The sequence below is a fragment of the Lolium perenne genome, chromosome 6 (genome assembly GCF_019359855.2).
Source record: "Lolium perenne isolate Kyuss_39 chromosome 6, Kyuss_2.0, whole genome shotgun sequence".
Lineage (NCBI taxonomy): Eukaryota > Viridiplantae > Streptophyta > Magnoliopsida > Poales > Poaceae > Lolium > Lolium perenne.
The window spans coordinates 168,185,354-168,209,614 of NC_067249.2; the positions used below are offsets into that span (position 1 = coordinate 168,185,354).

A 24,261-nucleotide genomic window follows, 5' to 3' on the forward strand; every position below is an offset into this window, starting at 1 on the left:
CTGAGGAAACCCAGAACCTGTCCCTAGGATCCCGTCTATGCAAAACACGAGTGAATCCAGAAAAACGAACGAACTGAAAAATGCTAGACCGATGCGAAGCAAAGGTCGCCCAGTCTACTAAACGTGTACCAGAAGTAGGAGAACGCAGCAGAAAAGGCAGGCCTGGCCTAGAAGCATCCGTGCGACCGTGCTTTGTGGTTCCCCGACCCCATCCATCAGACCAATCACCACACCCACACCACACCAGTTCGGATTGGCTCTCTCTTGTTCAGTAGTGCACTGACCCACTCCCCCCACCATCCCACCTTCCGCGCCGCCTGCACCTCCCCTTCCACTGTATCGAGCTCCAGTTCGCCGGTGGCTAGCCTCTACCCCTACCCGTGTACCGCGACTAGCGAGTTCCCCGGCCCGTACTGATGGCTCTGGTTCCATCGGGCTCGGGCAGCGCGCCGGTGATTGCCGAGGTGGAGATGAACGGCGGCGCCGACCAGGGCGCCACCACGGTACGAGCCACCGTCGTGCAGGCCTCCACCGTCTTCTACGACACCCCCGCCACCCTCGGTAAGCACTCGCGCGCGTTAGTAAAATGGAACGAATTAGCTAATCCGTGTTCTAGCCCTGCTGCTCGTCGATCGGTTGCTTCTGGCTAGCTTCTCAGCACGTGCTTGCTTAGTTGCTTTGGACTGGTCCTGTGCGCGAGGTGTTAGCTTGATTGCCTTTGCAGAGCTGTTCTAACAAATATGAATTTGCTTCCTCTTCTAACAACCTACATCGTGAACTGAATAAAGTGTGTACCTAATGTTTTTGGTGGCATGCTGTTTCTAGGTGATTGGGGATTAGAATACGAACCTTATATATTGTAACTCTTGTTGCTACACTAACAGGGTTGATTGCAGTGTCATAACTGTTGTAGTAATTGTCATCTCTTCTTGGCATAAATTACCCTCGTGTTGGTTTAGTTATATAGTTGTCATCAGCTGAAGTGAAATCATTAAGACTACCCACAATGGAAGTATCATAGGTAGTATATGCATCTCATGCATGCAAAAAAGTTGATGTGGCAGTGCAATTAAAGATGAGAGAGAGGATTGTAGTATCATAGGTAGATACCGTATCATAGCATGTAGTACTAGAAAATTTAATGTCAACCCTAAAACCGAGCTTTGGGAACCCCCCGGGTTGTCCCCTCCTGGCGACTCAGGGGCTGAAACCCTAACCCCTCGCCCCCGCCGCCGCCTTCCCCACCCCTCTTCCCTCTCCTCGCCGTCCCCTGAGGCTGCCGCCGGCGAAGCCTGGCGTAGCCGGTGATGGAGGAGGCGGGGATCTGCGCGCGGATCCCCTGGTGTGGCGGTATGGAGGCTGGCCTCCGTGCTGGGGGGATGGCCCCGGCCTGGCGGCGTGGCCCTCATCTCCCTTCCTCGCCTCGGCCTCGCCGGGCTTGGGTGGCTGCGGAGTGCTGCTCCTCGTCCAGGTCTGGGACCACGGTAGCAAGGGCGGCGACCCTGGATGGCGGTGACGGCGTCGACCTGGCGACTGGTGGCGGGCATCCGGTGCTGCTGACGTGGCACCGCGGTGGTGGTCTTCTCTTTCGCCGAAGGAGATCGGCTAGATGTGTGGCTATCCTTGTCTAGCTCCCGATGGCGAGGCGTAGCTGCCGATGAAAGCCGGCCCGGACTTCAGTCATGGCGGATGATGGCGGCGCAGTTCGTCGTTACCTTGTTGAAGGCATTGTCTCTGCAGTCTGCGTTCTTCACCTGGGCTGCTCCAGGGGAAACCCTAGACCCGGGTCTCCCGGATCGGACGATGGCGGCGCACACCGCCATTCTACCTGTTGGGGACATCGTTTTTGGAGCAGACAACAGATGGTGGTGGTGCTGAGGTGGAGCGGTGTGCTTTGCTGTGTCGGCGTCGTCGAGTCGCCGCGACATGGTGCAGTGGTCTCGGAGACGGATGCAGTGTGATGGACGCGCACATGATGGTGGAGTCGTCTGGCGCTGTGGCGGCATCGATGGCAGGCCTGGCATGGTCAATGCGATGATCTCTCTTGAAGATGGAGTCGAGGAAGACGGCGGTAGAAACTTCTATGGCATGTGCGTTGGCGTGCGCTGAGAGTCTGCTTGACATGATGTGCTTCCCATCTGCTATTGGGCGGCCTGGGAAGGCATTTGGTTTTTTGGATGATGTGAATTGGTGAATTGTCACCCCCTTCATACCTCTGTAGGTTTAGCGAGGTGGCTTCGAGTTTAATCTTTTGTATTGCTCTTGTAAGGTGTTGTGAATAATCTAATAAAAAAAGCCGTGTGCATCCCTTGGATGCAGAAGCTGGGGTGATATTTCCCCGTTTTGAAAAAAACATAGATCTGCATTGAGATTCTACAAATCAGTTGAAAATTATGATACTAGTACATGATACCATGCATTGTGAACATAGTAACATGTAGTAATATCATACACATGATACTTTTATATGATACTATGCATTGTGACTAGTCTAAAATGGTACTGAACTGTTCTTTTGTGCAATTTATTTCTGAATCCGCAGGAGTTCTGACTTTGGTGTTCTGTGTCTACCAGGAACAATCATGCACCTAATTTGTCATATGTTGTTGCTTTGCCATGATTGGCATGCCTTACTGCATCTTAGGGCAAGCACACCGGTAGAGAAGATTGCTTTCTCTTATACTCATCCACATCATCAAGAGATGGTGGCACAAAAGATAGCAATGCAGTGATAGAGAAGCTGCAGGCTTGCGCCTGTAATTAATGACTCCATCCCTTGATTTTAATGCATAAGCCTTGTCTTAGCCTCCCCCTGCAAAGCGATGGCAAGCTTGTTGATGCTTCTTTGGTTTTGTGGATAGGGAAATTAGAGTTGTATGTTCGCTCTGGTTGATTCATACCACTAAAGAACATTTAGGCAGCAAGGGCATCACTCAAACTAAGAGCTTCTTTGAAGACTTCATTCCATTTTTTACCCCCAAGTTTGTCATTTGTGACAAAAATTACCCAATTTAACAAGATTTTTTTCTAGTTACCCCATTTAGTGAAATATGTTCCAGATTTTACCCCTTTAAGACATGAGCATTTTGTTGAGTGAGAGTGAGACCCATATCTATTTGACGTGTTCTATTTTATTGTTTTGTCTACTCCTTGGTCGATGCATCTAGACCTTTAGAAAGTTCTCTAATCTACTAGTGTTCGATGGGACTTCGCCATGGCTAGAGACTTGCAACCGTTCCCAACAAAGAAAATGTGGTGGTGATCGCATAGACGCTTACCACGGCCTAATGATGGTGCGCAAGCTTTAGGAGCAGCAGCATGTCCGTATGCCACTCTTCACCAGTTCACCCTCCAGCTCAAGCAGCAGAACGTGCTCGGCTATGATCCTAGCTGGCACTTCTAGTGGGATGATGAACTGCACCCATTCGGGCCGATAGCCGGCCGTGGCCGCTAACATGGTAGACGATATCCGTTCGCAACAATAGAAGAATACTTGCAGTCGCCGGTCAAATACATTTGGCCTTGTCTTTGCAATAGCTGGAGCGTCCATCCGTCCATCCGTATTTGATCACGGCCGGACTAGTTAATGTACAGAGATTGATTTCATTTAGAGGTGCGGGGAGTGATCTGGGATGGACCAGTGAACATATGTCTATCAAGTGGCGCACTAAGTAGACATGACAGCCAAGGCTTAACCGATAGACCGCTTTTAATTCTTAAAATGGGTAAAATGTGGCACATATTTGACAAAATTGGGTAAATGGGAGGAATTTCTACTAAATGGGGTAATTGTTGTCACAAATAGCAAAATAGGGGGTAAAAAATGGAATTTACTCTTTATCTCTTGTACCTTGATGTTAAACAAATCTAGTAGACATGGGACATATATGCCACTTTTTTTTACGTAATGCATCGTTTCTTATTCAGTTGGAACAAACCACTAATGAAACCCATCTGAGATTCTTGTACCAAGCCAAATACCAACATGTATAAATGTATAATGAAGGTACAAAAACTATCACGTCCAAGTGCCCATCCATCTCCACTACCTCTGCTATTGGGATACATGTACTTTAGTAACATTTTGGAGGATGCATTTCCAGATGGTTATTTACCAACATGGTTTATGTGTATGTGAACCTTTTGCTAATACCGCTATTTCCATTGCAGATAAAGCAGAGAGATTAATAGCTGAGGCTGCTGGGTATGGTTCACAGTTGGTTGTGTTCCCGGAAGCTTTTATTGGTGGTTATCCTCGTGGATCCACCTTTGGCTTTGGCATCAGTATTAGTCTCACTAACCCAAAAGACAAGGGAAAGGGTGAATTCCAGAAGTATTATGCAGCTTCCATAGAGGTACCTGGTACGTGACAATGTAGTGGAGTATGTCTGCTCTTTATTACAGAATTTTTTTTATTTTTCTTGAATTTGTTTACACTTAGGTTTTATATTCCTAATACTATTCTGCCCCAATTCGATCTTGTTATTACTTTTTTTATGTGGCTGGATATCTATGCAATATGAAGAACAAATGAGATCTAATTTAGTCATTTTTAGCATGAACTGAAATCAAGGGCGGAGCTACGCTCAAGGTCTGGTGTCAATTGACACCGGCGACCTAAAAAAATACTCAAGGGGATTCCCCTTGCACTAAATTAATGACACCATCGGCCTACTATACTGAAGGCGCAAGCTTAGTACTGATCGTACTGTATATGTACAATCGCCTAACTACGGAGTCATGCCTTTTGTTTATTAGGTACGGGAAGAAGTGAATTATTTTCGTGACCTTTTGGCTCTTTGGATATAAAATGAAAAATCAAACATCTTTTTGCATGTTTTTCTGAACATTACGTAAATGTGGTTCCTATAAAACCATCCAAGAGTTTTGAGAAGTAAGGATTTCTTGGACGGTGTCGTCAAAGGTAGATATCCATTTGGTTAGTTTGATGATGAAAATAAACTGAGTATCCGTTTGCTCGTTGTGTTTCCTGATATAAGTGATGATTATTAAGGAGTATAGTTTTTCCAAAAAGTATGGACAATTATCTACCGTAGACCATTGATTGTTTGATACCTGTTCCTGCAGCTCCAGCTTTTATGATCATGTTTTTAGTCTCTGTTATTGATTTTCGCCCAGAAACTCCACATCTTACAAATATTTTGCATGCTCCATTATGTTAATTATTTTGTTAGTTGTAGTGAACAAGTTCTCTGGCTATTTCATTATTGTTGACACTCGGTTTCTTTTCAACTAGCAATATGTATCTTCCTACTGACAGAAAAACCTGCAGGTCCGGAGGTGACACGCTTGGCTGCTATGGCTGGGAAATATAAGGTTTTTTTGGTGATGGGGGTGATTGAGAGGGAAGGTTACACATTGTATTGTTCAGTGCTCTTCTTTGATCCTCTAGGTCGATACCTGGGCAAGCACCGCAAGCTCATGCCAACGGCATTAGAACGTATAATATGGGGATTTGGAGATGGATCAACAATTCCTGTTTATGATACTCCACTTGGAAAGATTGGAGCTCTTATTTGCTGGGAAAATAAGATGCCACTTTTAAGGACCGCTCTGTATGGAAAAGGTAAGACTCTTTTTTTTGGAACATATGCTCTCATGTTGTACGCTAATAGAAGTCTATAACCAACATATCAGGAAGTGTCTTGACTTCATGAAATGATAATCTGAAAACCTTGAAATATGTACTACAAGTCATATGGGTTATGAACAATTGCACTGGCATCTTATATACATCCTCTATTCCATAATGTAGTATGTTTTGGCGAAAATAGTTCGCCAACACATACTGTCTACATTATGGAACACAGGGAGTACTTGAGTTTTTCAGACATTTTCTGTTGTGTGCAGGTATTGAGATATACTGTGCTCCCACGGCTGATTCGAGGCCAGTTTGGCAAGCTTCCATGACACATATTGCCTTGGAGGGGGGATGTTTTGTCTTGTCAGCAAACCAATTCTGCCGCAGAAAGGACTACCCGCCGCCATCTGAGTATGCATTTGCTAGTTTAGGGGAGGAGCCTTCTCCAGACACTGTTGTCTGCCCTGGAGGTAGTGTCATCATTTCACCAACTGGAGAAGTATTGGCAGGCCCCAATTATGATGGAGAGGCACTGATTACAGCTGACCTCGGTAAGACATTCGTTTCTGTACCCGGTTCTAGTGTAGTGACCATGCAGTTGCTTTTATACAATCTCTGGAGTTGCTGGGCACACAGTTCGTCTCAGAAGATTCTAATAAATGTTCTGTGCAGATCTCGGAGAAATTGTTAGAGCCAAGTTTGATTTTGACGTGGTGGGCCATTACGCTCGACCTGAGGTACTGAGCTTGGTAGTGAATGACAAACCTCATCTCCCGGTGTCTTTCACGTCTGCTGCTGAGAAGACTTCAATTGCGAAGAGTGAGGCCACTGCAAAGCCCTAAGGATCATCAAGTATCTACAAGCAATTGATTTCTGTCGGTGCATTAATAGGCCAATGAAATGTAGGCTCATACTGCCGCTGTAACTTGGAACTTTTGCTGCTTGTCAAATGCCTGCCAGAACAATCTGCCGAGGTCTGTACAACAACGCATGATGCATCTGATATCCAAATGTTCTCACCGTTTAATATAAATAAATAAATATAGGCTGAGTGCATTGTCCACTTTTCTCTACATCACTTTAGACTTTTGGGTAAGCTGGCTTTAGCTTGGGCGTAATACTGGTTTACGAAATTTTCTGCAGATCAGGTACTGTGCCATTTCTTTTTTCATGTTCCGAGACTGATGTTCATGCATTTCTCCATGCTCATAATGGGAGGGGCTGAATAATGTGTAGTAGCTTATGTGGAAGGTCTTTTCTGTAAAATGTGAGGAACTTAATGTTGATAATTGAGAACTGTCTTGCAAATAGCCACGCACGAATTTTGATTGAATCAACTATCCTTACAGTCCAGAAACGTCCAACCGGTTGAGGACTTGTATATACTGGAGTGCAATACAGTTTTCTCCAAGCTATTCAAAGGCTGAAATAGACAACCCCGTTGGCCTATTCTAAGTTTTAACACCTCTACTTAGACGGTAAATATTTGGAAAAAAAATAGATAGCAGCTCTCCACCATTACAATTGCAAGAAACATTGGCAGTTAGAGACTTTGTATGTTCATGTTCAGGCATGAAAAGCATGCAACGAAGTACCGCCGCAATGTTCGTGTATAACAGCAAGGTCAGGACTGATCAGATCCTAGGGAGGGGAAAAGAAAACGAAGAATCACAATGCAATGGTTGTTGCTTCTAATACAACAGAATTTGAAAACAAGGCCCCCCTTTATCGCCCTGTTTTCTGTGAGGTACTGAAGCTGGAGTATTTGATAATAATGAGGTTTACCACTTCTTCAATGCCATTCCCAGTAAGTACTGAACCCTTCAGATGTTGTCAGAAATGCCACGATTTTTTTTCTTTTCTCTACAATATTAGCACAGTATGCATCCACAGCATCACAAATTTTCATGTACATATTTGAAACGGACATCAAGGAATAAGAAAGGATAATGCCTGCTATGAATAACTCCAAACTCCCAGTAACTACTGAACCTTCAGATTTTGTCAGAAATGCCAAGGAAATTCTCCTAGGAGGCTTGTAACTCTAAACTCTGCCTTTTCAATGCAATTTGCATTTTCGCGGAAAAACACTAGTGTTTATTGCGACCCGCTGACCTGGTAATCTGCTATGATCAATATGAGAAGTGCACCTGATTACTTGATATCGCGGTCTTCTGGCAGTTCTTTGAAATGCCCAGCCAAAAGTCAATGATTGACCTGGCAAACATCGTCCTTCTTATGACAATTGATCTCGGTAAACTTGAGGCTCAGACACATCTTCTTCGACTTGGACCATTCTTGCGGAAGCTTTCAACATTAATTATCAGTGTATGATTAACTATTAGACTACCCACAATGGTAGTATCATAATTCATAAGTAGTACATGCATCTCATGCATGCAAAAAGCTGATGTGGTAGTGTAATTAAAGTTGAGAGAGAGGATTGTAGTATCATAGGTAGATACTGTATCATAGCACGTATTACTAGAAAATTAAATGTTAAATACATCTTGTACATAGATTTGCATTGAGATTCTACAAATCAATTAATATAAGAAGACTATGATACTAGTACATGATACCATGCATTGTGGACATAGTAACATGTAGTAGTATGATACTAGTACATGATACCATGCATTGTGGACATAGTAACATGTAGTAGTAAAACATACGCATGACATTTCTATATGAAACTATGCATTGTGACTAGCACTAAGAAGGCAAATGATATATATTGAGAGAAGATATGTAAGTTACCTTGCAGTTCTGCAGAGTAAGTTTCTCCAAGTTGGGAGCATTGTACAGAAACAAGTCCAACAAGTTGTAAACTTCACCGGTCAAGTCGCAGTCATCAAGGAGCAGCGTAGTCAGGTTATGAAACTTTGGCAAATCTTGACGCGCTTCGTTTTTCGGCCTAATCTGATGAAGCAAGGAAGAATTCAGTGCCATATACGAGGTTGCTCGCTGTGTAATGTCTCAAGAATAAAATATAGGTGTATGTCTAGATTTGTCAACAGAGAAAGAAGATCGCCATAGAACCAAACCTTGTCTAGCGCCAGGAAGCCGGACAGCTCTAATCTTGTCACGTTATAGAGGTTGCAAAGAAGCTCATACTCGTCGTCTCTGTTGACAAAGGACCTCGTGGTACGGATGGATGCCTCGACGAGCGACGGCGTCTGGAACACCCATATGTCACTCTGGAAGCTCATGACCAGGCGCAGAGAAGCAAGGGCGGGAGCTTGGACGCGCGGGCGCGGAGCACCTTCCTCCTTGGTATCGTCTCTCCTCCAGCAGCGGTCGATGACGAGCGTCTTGAGCGTGCGGGCGGTGACCACCCCCTCGAAACCAATGGCGCAGCTGGTGAACTCGACGTGCTCCAGCCGAGGGCACACGGACACGGAGTCGTCGCCGAAGCCGCCGGCGTGCAGGACCCCCTGGAGGCGCAAGGTGTTGAGGCGACTGAGGTCGGAACGGAGGCCCATGAGACGCAGGTCGACGGTCATGTCGAAATCGCTGTGGATCTCGAGCGCCGCGGGCCGGTAGCGGTCGAGGCAGGCGTGGAGCCAGTCTAGCCACCTGGCGTAGAGCGGCAGCCTCCGCCGGCTGGCATCCCGTTTGTCGACGACGTGCAGGCGGAGCGCGTCCAGGGGGAGGTTGTCGTCCTCGTCGCCGTCGCCGCCGTGGTGGTGCGAGAGAAGGAGGTTGTCGGCGAAATCGTCGAACCTCGCCCACTCGTCGAGCTCGAGCGACTTGTCGCGCCTGCCGTGGCGGTCGGCCGGTGCGTCCGCGGCCTGGAACTCCCGCTGGTCGATGTCGAGGCGCGGCACCCCACGCCAGACGTGGCGCCACCGCCGCGAGAGGGCCGTCGTCTGCACGAGCTGCCTGGCGCCCAGCGAGGAGAGGATGGTCTGGAGCAGGCAGTCCGGCAGCTCGCTCAGCCTGTCCGGCGGCGCCATGGCGACGCAAAACCCCCTAGCACGACTGGGTTGACAAATCTGCCGTTCGATCGGCACGCCCCTTTTGTTCGCAACTTAATTTTCCTTTTAGTTAGCTACTGTAAACAGAACCTTTTTTTCCCCTGAATTTCTCTCCTCAAAAATATGCGTCCGCAGGTGATCGTGTTCGGGACATCTATACTTAGCTCAGCTCGGTTATCTCCGAGGCGTAATTCCAAATGAGTTTGAGTTTGAGTTGGAGGAGGTCGAGCTGGAAGCCTGGAAAGATGCCTCGTACTCTTTAATTAGTGGAAACCTAATTGGTCAAAATTTTGTCTAGTAAAACAAAAGAATTATAAATTTTTAAAATAATAGCTATGAATATAGCGAATAAAGCTATTGCAACCCCCATAAAAGGAGTAGTCCCCAGCCCGGAGCTACTTTCCTATATTCGGAATTCAAGAATTTCAATAGGTTTAGAATGCTCGTAGTGAGAGTAACTTAGCTAGTAACATCACACAAGTACACAACCCAACACATTTTAGTGACATGGTATGGCAATGAATGAAGAAAGAGAGTGAGGTGGTAACTAGCTATGTTACCATAACATCACACACCCCAAGACAAGTTGAGTCTACACCATAGTAAATGACACAATGCATGACACCACATATTAGTTACTACCCACTATGGAGGTAGTAACTTAGAGCAAGTATAATAAGGTACAGTCAGCTGGCTATAAGAGATAAAATATTATAAGTTTGCTTAGTTGGAGGAGAGAGATTAGGAGAGAGAAGAGAAGTGGGCTACTATCTAATAGCCAGCTCTAACACGTGCTCCTAGGCACTATGTGAGACTAAAAGGTGGGCCATATATTGTAAAAGTACTACACTTTTATAGCTTACTATTGTACATGCTAGCTATAAGTTGACTATAGATGATGTGGCAAATTGTTATAGCCGACTGCCGGCTATACTATTGTTCTTGCTCTTAGAGCAAGTTTAATAGTATAGCCAGCTGCTGGCTATAAGCCATGTGCCATGTCATTTGTAGCTAACATAGAGCCAACATGTATAATAGAAAGCTATAATCATGTACTACTTTATCAATGGATGGCTCACATTTCACTCTCACAAAGTGCCTAGGAGCACGTGCTAGAGCTGGCTCTTGCATGAGAGCCCACTCCTCTTCTCTCTCCTCCTCTCTCTCCTCCAACTAAGCATGAATATATTATTTTAACCCTTATAGCCAGCTGACTAGGACTTATTATACTTGCTCTTAGACTAGTAACATACTCTCCACTATGACTAGCCTTAGTACTATCTCCACCGGTTTGTGTAGCCATAAATTCTATTTCATCATTGCGCGGGTTCATTAACAACACAATCTACGGATCAAAAATGAAAAAAAAAGCATTGGCTTCTTTACTATATCTGGCTTGGTAGCGCCCGTCTCTAGTCAATCTCCAATTATATATGAAGAATGAAAATATCGAAACGTATCAATAATGAAAAATCCCTATTTAACACCAAGTAAATTTAAGAATTGACACGAAGCAGCGACTGCCTGAATGTCTATTGGCCTCTTTGTTTCGAAAGATTTTCAAAAAAATGTAGGATTTTAATTTATATGAATTTTCCTATGAAGTCCACTTGGTTCAAAGTAATGAGATCCAAATAATTTAGGGATTACTTTTCTACACTATAATCTCATTGTATTTCTAGCGAGAGCTTAGAGAGGTGTAACCAAATAACTAGCGATTTTTTTTTTCTGTGGTGCAACCAAATAACTAGCGAAACTGGTCCATGTGTTCTCAATTTCTATGGGATTTCACATGGCTTGATATGATATTTCTGCGTTTCTTACCGCCTTACGCTATGCAGGATGATCCTCTACTCTATGGCTCCCACTTATACAGATCTGTAACTGTCAAGAAAAAAATGATAAACATGCACATAACTGTAACTTGACACATAGCATTAAACTTTGCATGTAATTATCTTTGGACATTTATAACCCAACTTGACACCTAGATTGACTGTAATCCCAAAGATGATTATACACTGTATCATCACTAAGTTCTGGGCTAGCCTCGCTTGCTCGCGGGCGGCCACCTCGGCCTAGCACTGAGCGTTGCGCTCAAGTAGTTTCTGTCGCTCGGACGCCATGAAGATACGACCCGCCTCCTCCGTGCCCACCTGCTAGTGCGAGATCTCGATGGCATGCTCGAAGTTAGCGTCGTTGACGTACTCAAGTCATTCCTCCTTCAGCCTCCGGAAGCGGTGCACGTTGAAGGAGGCTAGGATCGCCACCTGCTCCGAGTCACCGTGGACCTGCTGCTCATCGCCCCACTGAGCCACCTCCTCCGCCGCCTCGGCTATGAACGCCTCGTTCCACTCGTCGAACTGGGAGTCGCCGGAGCTGTCGAAGTTGAAGTCTGGTAGCTCGAACTTGGCGTCGGGGCCACGGGCTAAGGCAGTGGTTGTGGTGTACGGCCGTTCCGGTCTAGCATCGAGCACGTGGTCGCCAGCCGTCGTGGCATTGTTCTGGAGAGGAGAGGCTAGTGCGACGGAGGGACTAGTCGGTGGTGGAGAGGAGAGGCTAGTGTGGCATCATTAATAGGCGGAGCCAACTCGCCGTAGAGCATCCGAGGCGTTACGGCGGCATATGCGCGTGGAGAACGGGCATCATCGCATTTATGATGGTGTCGGCCGTTGAGTCGCTGACATGGCGGGCTCGCGGACGAAGTCCAACGTGGCGCTGGCACGCCCGTTCCGCACCCCACTTGAAGGGGCCGGCATGAAGTTGCCGGTGGTTTTTTTAGGCTCCAAACAACGTCGCGCTTTATTGAGCGCGCCGGTGTTGAGCCCAATTTTGCCGCCGACCCCCAAATCGCTACGGGGGCACTATTGGGCTCGCTGATGGAGATGCTCTAATAGCTGCACACCCAGGGCCACACCCGCGTATCCACTCGGAAAAGATTCTCTCATTTTGCGCTCGTCTCAGCCTATCTGTGGAAAAAGTCCAAATCAAGCATTTTTCTGGGGTTAACTTTTGGGCTACTTTAAACATCCTGCGATCCAACAAATAGATGCGAGCAAGTCCACCAAACTGCCGATTTTTGGCCCAGTTAAAACGCGAGGAATTAACCGGGCCCGAAGATGCAAGGCAGGCGTTTGGTAGCCTGAGCCTAATTCGTGCAACATTGGGGCATTAAGAAGGGAGTCCCTGCGCGTTGCAAACGGGCCATGGGCCATAAAACGTGTGTCATTTGGTAGCCTGGGCAACCTTTTCTGCACCGGAGAGGGAATCCAGCCCCCATTGTTTGGGTGCCTGGACAGATGACTTTCTGCCTTGCTCGTGTAGCCCACACACTGTTTGGTTGCAGATATGAGCATGCTGTGGTAACCCCTTCTTTTAGAGTGGTGAGGTTACCTAGTACTGCTAACTGAATAACAAAACATTCAGCTAGATAAAGTTCATCAAAAGTTGTTGGTAATACACAACAAGAACTTACCCTACTGGGCGATGCATCACGAGCAAAGCAACTACACTTCGTGATGCATCATAGGTTCATCACACGAGTGGTTAGTATATACCGCCTCGAACAAGTTCATCATTACATACCGGTGATCAGGTTCAAACAAGTCCTAGCTAATAGAGGGATACGAGAGCTGGCTGCGGCTTATAATACTCGGCATACTCTTCTTCGTTATCTACAATGTAGTCGATTGCCCTGACCAGCAAGTTAGGTTGAAACAGATGCCCCCTTCAGATAAACAGGGGCGTGGAGATCGTCTTCACCTGAGCATAGTTCGTATCAGGGTCCCAACGTACTGACGATGCCTTGGGTAGGGCTACAATACACAAGAAACAACTGTTAGTGCGGATGACAATGACATACATTCAGATCTATAAAGGAACTCAATGAGTATTACTAACTGAATGTACTCATCTGCCGTCTCTTCATTAGCAGCATAGAAGCAGCAACCATCTTCGCTCTACTCCAGAATGCGATCAGATTTTATCTTCAGTATGACGCTCCACTTGGTTCTCCAGTTTCTGATGTGGTTATAGATCTGAAGAGTGGTCACATGTATGCCAGCGAATGCAAGAACATCAGCATCTACCTTTTTCATCTGCTCCTCTTTAAATCCCACGTTAAAACAGACGCCGCTATGGACGAGCTGAAGCAACCGGTTGAGCACAAACTCTGAAATCCCAGGTCTCCAAACCATGGCAGGTTTGCTTGAAATCAGACAATGGTGAGCATTGACAGTAGGAGCAGAAAGATCAGGGGAGCCCAATGGTATGATCGCATACATGACAAACACTAGCACATCAATGAACTACCACTTCCACATCCACATCCTTAAGCACTACCACATCAATGAACTACCACTACCATATCCACATCCTTAAGCACTACCACATCAATGAAGTACGCAAAAAGAAAGAGCGGCCTTACAGTCAAAGGATCCACACACATCACGAATGTAGGGGCAGCAGGGGACCCCGGCGAAGATGCATGCAGCACAACCATCCCCGTGGAAGAGTCAGATGCAACGGCGACAACCGTTCCCATGGTAGAGTCAGATGCAATCTGGACAACCTCGACCGGCCACGAAGGAATGACCTATAATGGATTTGTTAAGACCCCATGTGTACCGAAAAGATCTAGATCTAAGGCTAGAGTTTGCACAAGCTTACAACAACCGAATTGATCGACGCGGAGGAAGAAGACGACCATCCGCGGCCAGTAGCCGCCGCCACAGCCAGCCTTGCCAACCGTGCGGGTGAGGAAGAGCCAGCCATGTCGCTAGATAATGAAGGGTGGATGAGCTCGAAAAGGGGGGAAATAGAGAGAGCCGCCCCCATATACGGTGGCTAAATTTCAAGCGCGGTGACCGAATTCATCTAGCCGAGATTTCGTCGTCCCGCGCGGGCTCGCGCCATCTCACGTTGTGGCTTTGCGGGAACGCGACATTCTCGAGTTCTGCCGGAACGAGGGTGGCTCGCTAGAAACGTTTGAACTCCAGGACCTGATCCAAGAGTGTTTTGAGAAACGATTCGTGCAATAACGCGGCTTAACCAAACCAGGTAACCAAACAAGCCGAAAAATGCGAGAGAAAGGAGCGCCCAGGCTACCCAACGGGCCAAAATTGCGCCTCCATGTGAAGGAAGCCCAAGAAGTGCAGAAGCAGAGCAAACCTGCGAGCCACTGAGTGAGACGTGGGTTGCGCAAGGCCAAGCCCACTGCGTGTCGTTGCCTGGAGCGCAGCTCTTCCTGCTCGCCGGCGCGGCGGCCTCCGTGTGCGCCTAATCCACCCACCTTGCTACCTCCACAGCATGTGCAGCCCCAGCTGACTCTGTTTCAGTTTCAGGCCTCGTCCCGATTCCTCACCGCAAACTCGCCCGTGGCCGGCGGCGCCACACCCACGCAAGTTTATTGATTCCCCTCCTCCCTCCCTCCCCATCCCCAGGCTAGCTACGGGATCCCGGATCCAATCGGAGAAGATGTTTCTGGATTGCAACCGCCCTCTCCCTTGTTCCCTTCAGGCCAGGCCGCCGCCGCCCCCGATAAATACAGAATCACGATTCAGGCGGCACTTGTCATCCCCATTCCCCATTCCCCTCCCTCCTCCGCGCCGCGCCGCGTCATCCCTGGCCCTGGCCGGTGCCGGTGGCCGCACCACCAACACTACCGCCGCCGCACCACCACCCACCACCCACCACCCACCGCCCACCCACCCAGGCCATGGACCTGCCGGACTGGTTCCTCGTTAGTGTCTTCGCAGGCTTGCCGGCCGACGACCTCGTCCGCTGGCGTGCGGTTTCCACTCAGTGGAGGGATGTGATCACCTCGCCGGAGCTCTTCCGGGAGCGCCGCCGACTCCTTAGGCCGGTGGAGCCCCTGCTCGTATTCCACCTCGACCTGCTACTGGAGTCCTACGCAGGCGCACTCGCCCGCTACTTCCCCTCCCAGGACGTCGACGCGGCTCCACCTCAAGCGGAGCAGCCCGTGGCCATGCTCGCCGCGGCTCCACCTCAAGCGGAGCAGCCCGTGGCCAACGTCGCCGCGTCTCCACCTCAAGCGGAGCAGCCCGTCGCCATCGTCGCCGCGGATCCACCTCAAGCGGAGCAGCCCGTCGCCATCGTCGCCGCGGATCCACCTCAAGCGGAGCAGCCCGTGGGCATCCTCGCCGCGGATCCACCTCAAGCGGAGCAGCCCGTCGCCATCGTCGCCGCGGATCCACCTCAAGCGGAGCAGCCCGTGGGCATCCTCGCCGCGGCTCCACCTCAAGCGGAGCAGCCCGTCGCCATCGTCGCCGCGGTGGGCATCCTCGCCGCGGAGCTGGACCAGGAGCTGACATCCACCATCCTTCTCCTCTGCCGCGCCTCGGATCTCGTCGAGTGGCGACGCGTCTGTAAGCTGTGGCGCACTATCATCTCCTCCAACATATTCATGGTCGCCCACCGGGATCTCCACCGCCACGAACCAGCAGCCATGCTTATGCTGACCCCCAACCCCGCCAGATGGGTGGCGGCGGCGTTTCGGGGCAGGCCATTACCCGCACCACGAACCCGAGACGCCCTATACCTTGAGACGCTACAGAACATCGGCACCGACCCAAGGTCAGAGCCTCTCCTCCTGGTCGACGGCGACCACCGCATGCTCAATGTACACGCCTGCCTGGACAGTGTGCTACTCATGTCCTACAATGGCCATCTCATAGCAGTTAACCCGGTTACTCGTCGAGGAATCCTTCTGCCACCGATACATACCGGCGCTAGCATCCTGGCACTTTTCCGTGGAGCTCACCATCAAGATTTCCAACCTGACTACCGCATCCTCTACTGCAACACCGAGAGGCCAGTAGGTGCATATGGAAGCTTTTCTATTGCCACTAGACAGAGCATGAGCCTTGGATGCCCTGCAACATCAAGGGCGGTCGAGTATATCCTGCGAGAGCGCATGCCTAATGAATTGGGACCCCCTCTTGTTGTTGATCAGACCATCCACTGGCTGGCCGGCACAATGATCCTGTGCTTTGACACCATTTTGTCTCAGTTCGGGCTATTGGCTCCTCCACCCACCGACGTCCACAGCCCACCTAATCAGCTTCTGGAGATCCAAGGCGTTCTAGCCGTGGCCACCTTTGGTTACCCTGAGCCAATCTTGGAAGTTTGGGTTCAGCGCCCAGAGTGGCATCGGCTGCACCATATTAGGCTTCCTGTGAATGAGGTTACGGGAATCCAGCCTTTCGATTTCTACGACTACTACGTGGTTTCGGCTGATGGCCAGGTTCTTGTGGATATGGATGGCTATGTTCTGCACTTTGGCAGCAATGGGGTTCTGTTAGGGCGCTACGAGCGCAGAGACTATCATGTGACTGCCGTGCCCTTCATGCTCAAGAAAAGCCTTCTGCCCCTGTGAGGATAATCAACATTGCTGAGCTGAGACCCTGTCCTTCTTCAACATTCATCATTACAAGTTCTCGGAAGTGAAGTGATGGTTGAGGTGATTCAGTCCAAGTCCTGTCACGTGTTCCCCTGCTGGTAGAAGATTGGCTCAAGACTCTTGGTGACAGCACCTTCCCCTGCTGGTAGAAGATTGACTCCAGACTCTTGGTGACAGCACCTTTTTCCTTCTACAGATTACATATGCTCTTCACTGCCTTCCAAAATAAGAGTCAATTGTCAATAAGTGCTGAGTCACATTTGTTCCAACATCAAGGCACAATGTAACTGTTTTCTAGCTAGTGGTAACATTTGCTTTACATGTAACCACTCTGTCTCTCAAAATCGATATGCTTCGAACTATCCATGACAACAATTGCTTACAAGAATACAATGATTTCTCATTTGTTTCATTGTCTTATCATATTCTGCATTCATGCTAAAATTTTCTATTATCTGTGGTTAGAACTCTGTATTTGTGTGTTCCGTGCCTTCCAAATCGTGGTGATACATGCACAGCAGATGTGCATAATGAAGCAAGAACTGGACAGGTTTACACATATGCAGAACAAACTGATTCAGCAATTGATGAAACTGACTATAGATGCCACTATATATATCAAATCTGATTTGATCTACCAGGTAGGAGTAAAATAGCAAGCCTGGTTTATTGAGGCTAGCTGTTTTGTATCAAGGAGGTTACCGATGACTAAGCATCTGTCATACCCTTGTCATGGGATCTTTGTTTACCTGATGGAACAATTGAGGTTTCAAAAGTTTATCCAGGTTTGTAAGCTAACCTACACGGCTACAGACCAATGGGACCCTGGAATCCTTGTTGCCCTCTTTCATGTGCATTCAGTTGTTACTCTGAAAGTTGACATGGTGCGTCAGTATTCCTGGAAAGTTCAAGGAATTGATTATCTTAATTTTGGTGTTAAGGAATGGGTGCAAGATATCCAATGCACGCAGCTTAGCAGTGTAGTGTCTCATGCTCTTGCAGTTTCGCATGAACACCATATTGTTGGAACTCCTTTGCTAGTCCTTCGCAACGCTTAGGTGCTAGAACTTCAGGCAAGAGAGTGGTGTATGGAAGATGTTAGTGCAGATTTCAGTAGGTTCTCAAGAGTTCGATTACTGCGACCACCTTATCTGCCACCAGTGCCAGAATTTTTCCGCAGTCACACAAAATGGGTGGCATGTAGTTTGAAACATATGCCTGAGATCGTGCTTTGGATCTGTTCAAGAAATAAACTGATGGGCAAGTGTTGCATTACATGTATGCTGAACTGGCAATTCAAGTTGAGTGTTGTTCAAGGGCAAGGTGAGCACTTTACTTGGAATGCCAGATAATCAGTGGACGTACAATGTTGTATATTTTCTCCTCGCATCGTGATGGAGTGCAATGTCCTTCTATGAAAGTCCTAAAATTTGTCTGTTGCAAAAATTGGTGGATCCTAGAGGTTATACTTAGCTCGAATAAGACATTACCAAGCTTGCTTGCTGCACTCCTAGGTGTTCAATGTTTATTGGTATTTTTCTTAAAAGGATGATATGGTCTGTAGCACGGCTGCTCAGTTATCATGGTGAAGATATACATGCAGACTCTCAGATGATCAAAGCATCCAGCTACAAAATGGATGATCAAAGCCTCTCAGTTAGCAGAATGCACATCCAACAATTTGCTATGAGAACATATTTATTCAAGTTCAGTAATCAGAACTGTTAACTAAACCATGTAAATGCCAAAGCTTGAACTACTTGCAAAGTTGCAATAAGTACTGTAGATAGACTGCAAGTCTGCAGCTAGAAGATTCAGTTTCGGAGATAAGAAGTCGTATATTCACATGAAGAACATTCGAAAATGCGATCCACTGTTCCATTCCTTCTATCCCCCATTAAATCGAGCTACTTTTTTTTTTTGAAATATACAGGTTTCCAGACACAAATTGCGGTGCCTCTTTAACTGTGGCTTGCTTCCAGTTGCTCGAACTGAATTTCTCATACAGAGAATTAATTGGCTGTAGCTTCATCTTATCAATCCTCTTCAGCCAGCTAACCTTTTTGAGGGAATACATAGCCTTTGAATTCAGAATCGAATATCAAGTTGAATTCTTCCCGTTGCCGTCGACTGGTCCATCGCCATCCCGCTGCCCCCGCGCCGCTAGAGGCAAGCAGAGCCCCCGCCGGCCACCCAACTGCTACTTCTCTCCTGCCTCCGGTAAGAATTGCCTGAAGTTTGAAATACAATGATTATTGACATGACTGAAAATTCAGTTAGCTCGAACTCTGACAATTCAGTTGGCTATCAGCAGCAGCAACTTGTGTGCAAACCAAAACTGTACCGACCCTTGTCATGAATAACCTAGTCGACAATTTACGTGCAACCTACACTAATTCTTGCTATTGTTGTCTGCCAGCGAGCAGTTTATCTGTGCATACAAGTGTTTTACAAGCTATAATATAGTAGCGGCCACCCAGGATTTAGGTTCCACTTGCTAGATGCCAAATATGCGCTCAAGTGATATGTGTGTTCAAGTACTGCAGTTATCACATCTGGAACAAATATTCACACAAGTAAAATGGCATGTTCTCCTAATTCAGAGCTAGATACGAAACAAGAACTTAGTAAAATGCACACACAATATTATACTCATCCATCAGGATCTTGGAGTAATACCAAACCTATAGAAGAGACATGTACCTCATCCACCAGAATATTGAAACAGTTGAAGCACACACAGCGCATTTATGGAAAGTAGTCTTAATGAATCCAATATGGAACATTGGCTTTGCGAGCTCAAGGTGACCAAAATGTCCTGCACAATCGGCCATCCCAGCCATACATGTACTCCAGACGATGGTCACACTTGATCTTCCGGTCACTCAAACCCCCAGATTTCGCTTTCCCTCTCGCCATAGTCTCTGCATGTTCTATCACCGGCACTGACATTTGTCCCTGCAGAAAAGCAGAGAAACACAAAGTCTGTCAAATTTGATTCTAAATTATTACACCTTTAGTTGTAACTTCTACTCCCTCCGTCCCGGAAAAAGCTGCGCCATGGAGGTTTTGCAGAAAAACCCCTGACCTTTTTCACCTGAAGCCCGCAGTCCCTCCACTAACCTCCCATCGTGTTCGTCTCGCTTACTTCGCCTCATCGTCCGTCTCGCGCGACGGAGCGCCTGCGCCGCCGCCGTCTCCTCGGCTCGCCGTCGCCGCCCCCTCACCTCGCCGCCGCCGTCACCGCCCCTCACTTCGCCGCCTCCGTCCCCTCGCATTGCCGCCTCCATCCCCTCGCCTAGCTGCTTCCTCCCTTAGTCTCGCCGCAACCGGTCCCTGGTAACAAAGATCAAAATTTTGACCTTCGTTGAGGGGTCCAATACGATGGCGGCGTTGCCGGATCCGGTGGCGGGGTTACCGGATCCACTGTTGGAGGAGGTCGAGGGCAGCAGCGCCTCTCGCGGCCATACTTCCGGCGCCCCCTCCCCCACCTGCTCCCCGCTGGAAAGGGCCTCGAAGCCGTGTCCGAGACAGATACTACCGCAGTCGCCGGCGAAGTAGCACGCTCCCAGCACACGGACGTGGGATCTTGACGCAGTTGGTGCTGGGGATGGGGACCAGCTGCTGGACGCGCTGTACTGGATCCGGCAGGCGGTGGGCTCGCCTGCGGCCTCTTCTTTGCTCCGTCCCGCTCGTCGGCGCCATCTAGATCGCCCTGTGAGTGGCCACGCTCCCAGCACTAGGTTCCTTTCAATTCCACCATATACTTTGCATATACTCCAACATGGAAATACAAGTTGCATACTCATGACAAAGATAAATCTGTAGATGATTCAATGAGTTTAGCTTTAGCAGGATGTTTCTCTTGCACTTGGAACCAGTATCCCTGCTTACTTGTGTAGACTTGGAAGTTGGAACCAGTATCCATGTATGTTGAACAAACCACGCAACAGACTATGTTACAGACAGTGTAGTTATTGACCTGAAACAATATGAATTTAATCATCTCTGAAAAACATGCTTCACTGGTTCACTGCATGATGGGGAAAAAAAATGCTTGGTTAGAGACAAAAGTTTAATCATGTCTGCACCTTGTCCTGTGAATGATCTAGCATGGAAAAAAGAAATAAAAAACACAGATCCAATCCAAATGCTGTAACATTCAAGGTCAAAGATTAAGGTGCTGCTTCCTGCTTCCATTGAGATGGCATAGAAGATATTTCCGACGCAAATGTAGGTGATCTGGTTGTCCACAGATGGCATAAAAGATTGGTCAATTGCAGCTATGGATCCATCGGATATCTTGGTGGCCCTAACAATTTGCTATCTTCTAGGTAAGGTGGGAGCACTAATCAATCAAAACATGGAAATACTCTGAATTATCCACGTTGCCGAAGTACATGATGCTGATGAAGGCTGGGATTAGGATATGGGTGTTCAGGTAAGGTGAAGAATCTGAAACGCACCAAGGTTTCTTTGATACAGCAGCAGCACACATTGTTTGCGATTGGACATTGTTTGCGATTTGATGGGTTCATGACACTTAATTTCTTTGCTGGCTATGTTTGTCTGCTTGATAAATGCATCTTTGCTGGCTATGAGTATATTTATATTCACTTATGCAGTAGTAGCATCATAATAGCTGCGTACCTTGCCAATGATGTGGAATTTTACAATTTGTTAACAGAAGATCTCCTTCCCATGTTTCTATTCTACTAGTGCATTTAGCATACTCCAACAAAAACCGCTTCAGTTCCGTTAATTTACTCATACTGTAGCTAAATTGTTGCTCCACAGTGGATAGTGTTATTTGCCAGTATGAAGTGCAGAGTATGTTCACACTTGTTTCAACAGAGCCATAGACTCATATTGCTTCATGTTTCGGTGAATTGGAATTGGTAATGCTAAAGGACAACTAAATGCATTAGTATCTGTCTCTGTAATATTTATGTTCTCCTCTCCAGTATAAAATGAACATTGCTAGCCATTATTCAGGTTGGTATTTTTCTGTTCACTACTTCTTGTTCTGGTTGACAAGGTACAGTATCCACACGAAAAGGCGCGGCGAGGTGGGCTTCCCGGAGCAGCTCCCACACGCGATGGGCAGAACAAAGGTGACCGACATGAATGCGGCGAGGTTCTGCCATTGCCGGTGGCTGCCAGCGAAACATGGGGCATGGCGGCGGCGGTTGCAGACAAGCTGCTGGAGCTCTCCTCATCGACCTGCGCAGCACATGCGAGACAGAGAGCTGCTGGATCTGCCGGTGAAGACGAGGAGGGAGGTTCTGTGACGATCTGCCATAGCTTTTTGTGCTGCCGGAGTGGTTGGATGATCTGCGGCCTCCTTGGCGGAGCGGTCGATCGGCGTCCTGGGAGAGGTCGGAGGCGAGCCGGAGCAGGAAGAAGACGACGATCTGCCGGAGCTTTGGACTGCGGCCGAGCGGCGACGGCGAGGGAGTTGCGCAGGCCTCCGGAGAGCAGAAGCTGGTCGCAGGCGGAGGCGATGCGATCCTAGGCGTGGGATCCAGCTAGCTGATCCAATCCTACGATCGCACGCGTGGGATCAGGAGCTGATCGTGGGCGGGCGGGAGGACAGGTGTCGCGGCTGGCGCGGCCGGCGGAGATCGCGGCCGGCATGGACGGAATTTCTAATCTTGAATCTAGCTAGATTTGTAATGGATTGGTTTTACGAGGGTTCATTTGTAATTTGCAAAATGAATAGAGCCCACGCAGCTTTTTTCGGGACGGAGGGAGTAAGAAACTTAACCCAATCAAAAGCATACTGTAAAATTATGTGCCATACTCCAGGAACAGCTAAACTAAAATTAATTCAGAACACTAATATTTGACCATCGGACCGAAATTGAGCAAGTCCAATGCATAGATAAAATAAAATGGAGCATGCCCAATGCATAGGTCAAATAACATACAAATCCGACTCTTATCAGAAGAATAAACAATGTAATAAATGGAACACTAACAGTGGAGCAAATATGGACATTTCGAGAGAAACAGTGTCTCTGGAACTATTTCACCATTTCTGCAATGCGTAGTAGTGTTTCCCGAAAGCATCTAAAGAATATGTTTATCATCATATTATGGTAGTATATTCCTGAAAATCTGACTGCGAAGGGATCCAACTACTGATCCTAAACTCAAGCCACTCCTAGCAGCAACTCATTTGGACAGTCACAGACAAATCACTGCTATATGTATCCTTGTATTGGATCCTAAACTCACGACACTCCTAGCAGTGGCTACTTTGGAACCTGATGTATTAGATAAACTTGGCCACCTTTCTCAAAAAAATAAAATAGATAAACTTGACCAGTAACAGCTGGCCAATAAACAGAATAAGTCTCATAAATAAGAAATCTGACAGATGATATTTGATATTTGACTGATAGTACTAGTGTATACATACAAATCAATATAGAGTTACGAGGCTAGAACCAGATTACCAGAGACAAACAACTAACTATCCATTCCAGGTTTGCAAATCAATGTACTGTTGGTAGAGTTTTTGACCGGAAAAGATGCCTACTCCATGGAATTGGCACTTGTACAAATGCGTACCAGGATGTGTGACTCCTAGGTTGCACTTGGGCATCGAATCAGCGGGAGGGGCGCGATGTCGTCCTGTTTCTGGTGAGGAACCAACACCGCTGAGGAAGACGAGTGCGCCATGGTCCATGGTAGATCTGGCACAGAAGGTCGCGTGGGACGATAGATCTATTGGTGATGCGGATGCGGACTGGGGAAAGGGTGGAGAGAGAGGAGCGGTTTGAGGGAGAAGGTAGAAATGGCAGGGTGGACGGAGGAGGTCATCTTACGCTGACGTCATGTGGTGGGCCCACGTGGGGACAAATACAACTCCTATACGCTGCCGGCCAAACTATAGCACAGACCCTCCGGCCAAACTATTTCACCCATCTAACCCTTTTGTATGGTGTCCCTCACGCTGGTGCCACACCTCACTGTGTGGCGGCCGTGCCGGCGGCGCCACTCTCCCAGCCGACGTGGCGTCCTCGACGCTGAGCTGTTCTCCCATCTGACGTGGCAGGATGTGTGGCGCCGCTCCCATCGGCGCCACACGGTGAAACTGTGGCGCCACTCGGAAGGGCGCCACACATCCACTTATGTGTGGCACCCGAGCCGCCCCCAGCCCAACCCTTCCTCATTCCTCCTCTCTGTTTCTTCAAGACCTGCAAGGCGGCCGGCGGTTCCTTATCCCCCTCTCCCCTCCACCAAATCCACCA

At 47.9% G+C, this 24,261-nt stretch overlaps 2 protein-coding genes and 1 long non-coding RNA gene across 9 annotated transcripts; 1 reads left to right on the forward strand and 2 right to left on the reverse strand.

The window, feature by feature from the left end:
• Positions 1-239: 239 nt before the first annotated feature.
• LOC127306985 (bifunctional nitrilase/nitrile hydratase NIT4) lies at positions 240-6,665 on the forward strand. The gene is made up of 5 exons (XM_051337682.2): positions 240-561; positions 4,171-4,362; positions 5,294-5,587; positions 5,872-6,153; positions 6,275-6,665. Exons 1-5 carry the CDS (start codon positions 417-419, stop codon positions 6,442-6,444), a joined length of 1,083 nt encoding a protein of 360 aa, XP_051193642.1. The 5' UTR covers positions 240-416; the 3' UTR covers positions 6,445-6,665.
• Positions 6,666-7,482: 817 nt separating this feature from the next.
• LOC127306984 (MEIOTIC F-BOX protein MOF-like) lies at positions 7,483-9,593 on the reverse strand. The gene is made up of 3 exons (XM_051337681.2): positions 8,650-9,593; positions 8,363-8,524; positions 7,483-7,909 (listed from the first exon to the last, which is right to left on the reverse strand). The coding sequence occupies exons 1-3, from the start codon at positions 9,559-9,561 to the stop codon at positions 7,808-7,810; spliced, it is 1,176 nt and encodes a 391-aa protein (XP_051193641.1). The 5' UTR covers positions 9,562-9,593; the 3' UTR covers positions 7,483-7,807.
• Positions 9,594-18,720: 9,127 nt separating this feature from the next.
• LOC127306983 (uncharacterized) lies at positions 18,721-23,824 on the reverse strand. Of its 7 annotated transcripts, none has more exons than XR_007855018.2 (3): positions 23,579-23,819; positions 19,706-20,984; positions 18,721-19,233 (listed from the first exon to the last, which is right to left on the reverse strand). It is a non-coding gene; the product is annotated as an uncharacterized lncRNA (long non-coding RNA). The 7 variants fall into 7 exon arrangements; XR_007855017.2 differs by having other exon boundaries at positions 19,706-21,035; XR_007855020.2 differs by having other exon boundaries at positions 19,706-20,824; positions 20,897-23,819.
• Positions 23,825-24,261: the final 437 nt, after the last annotated feature.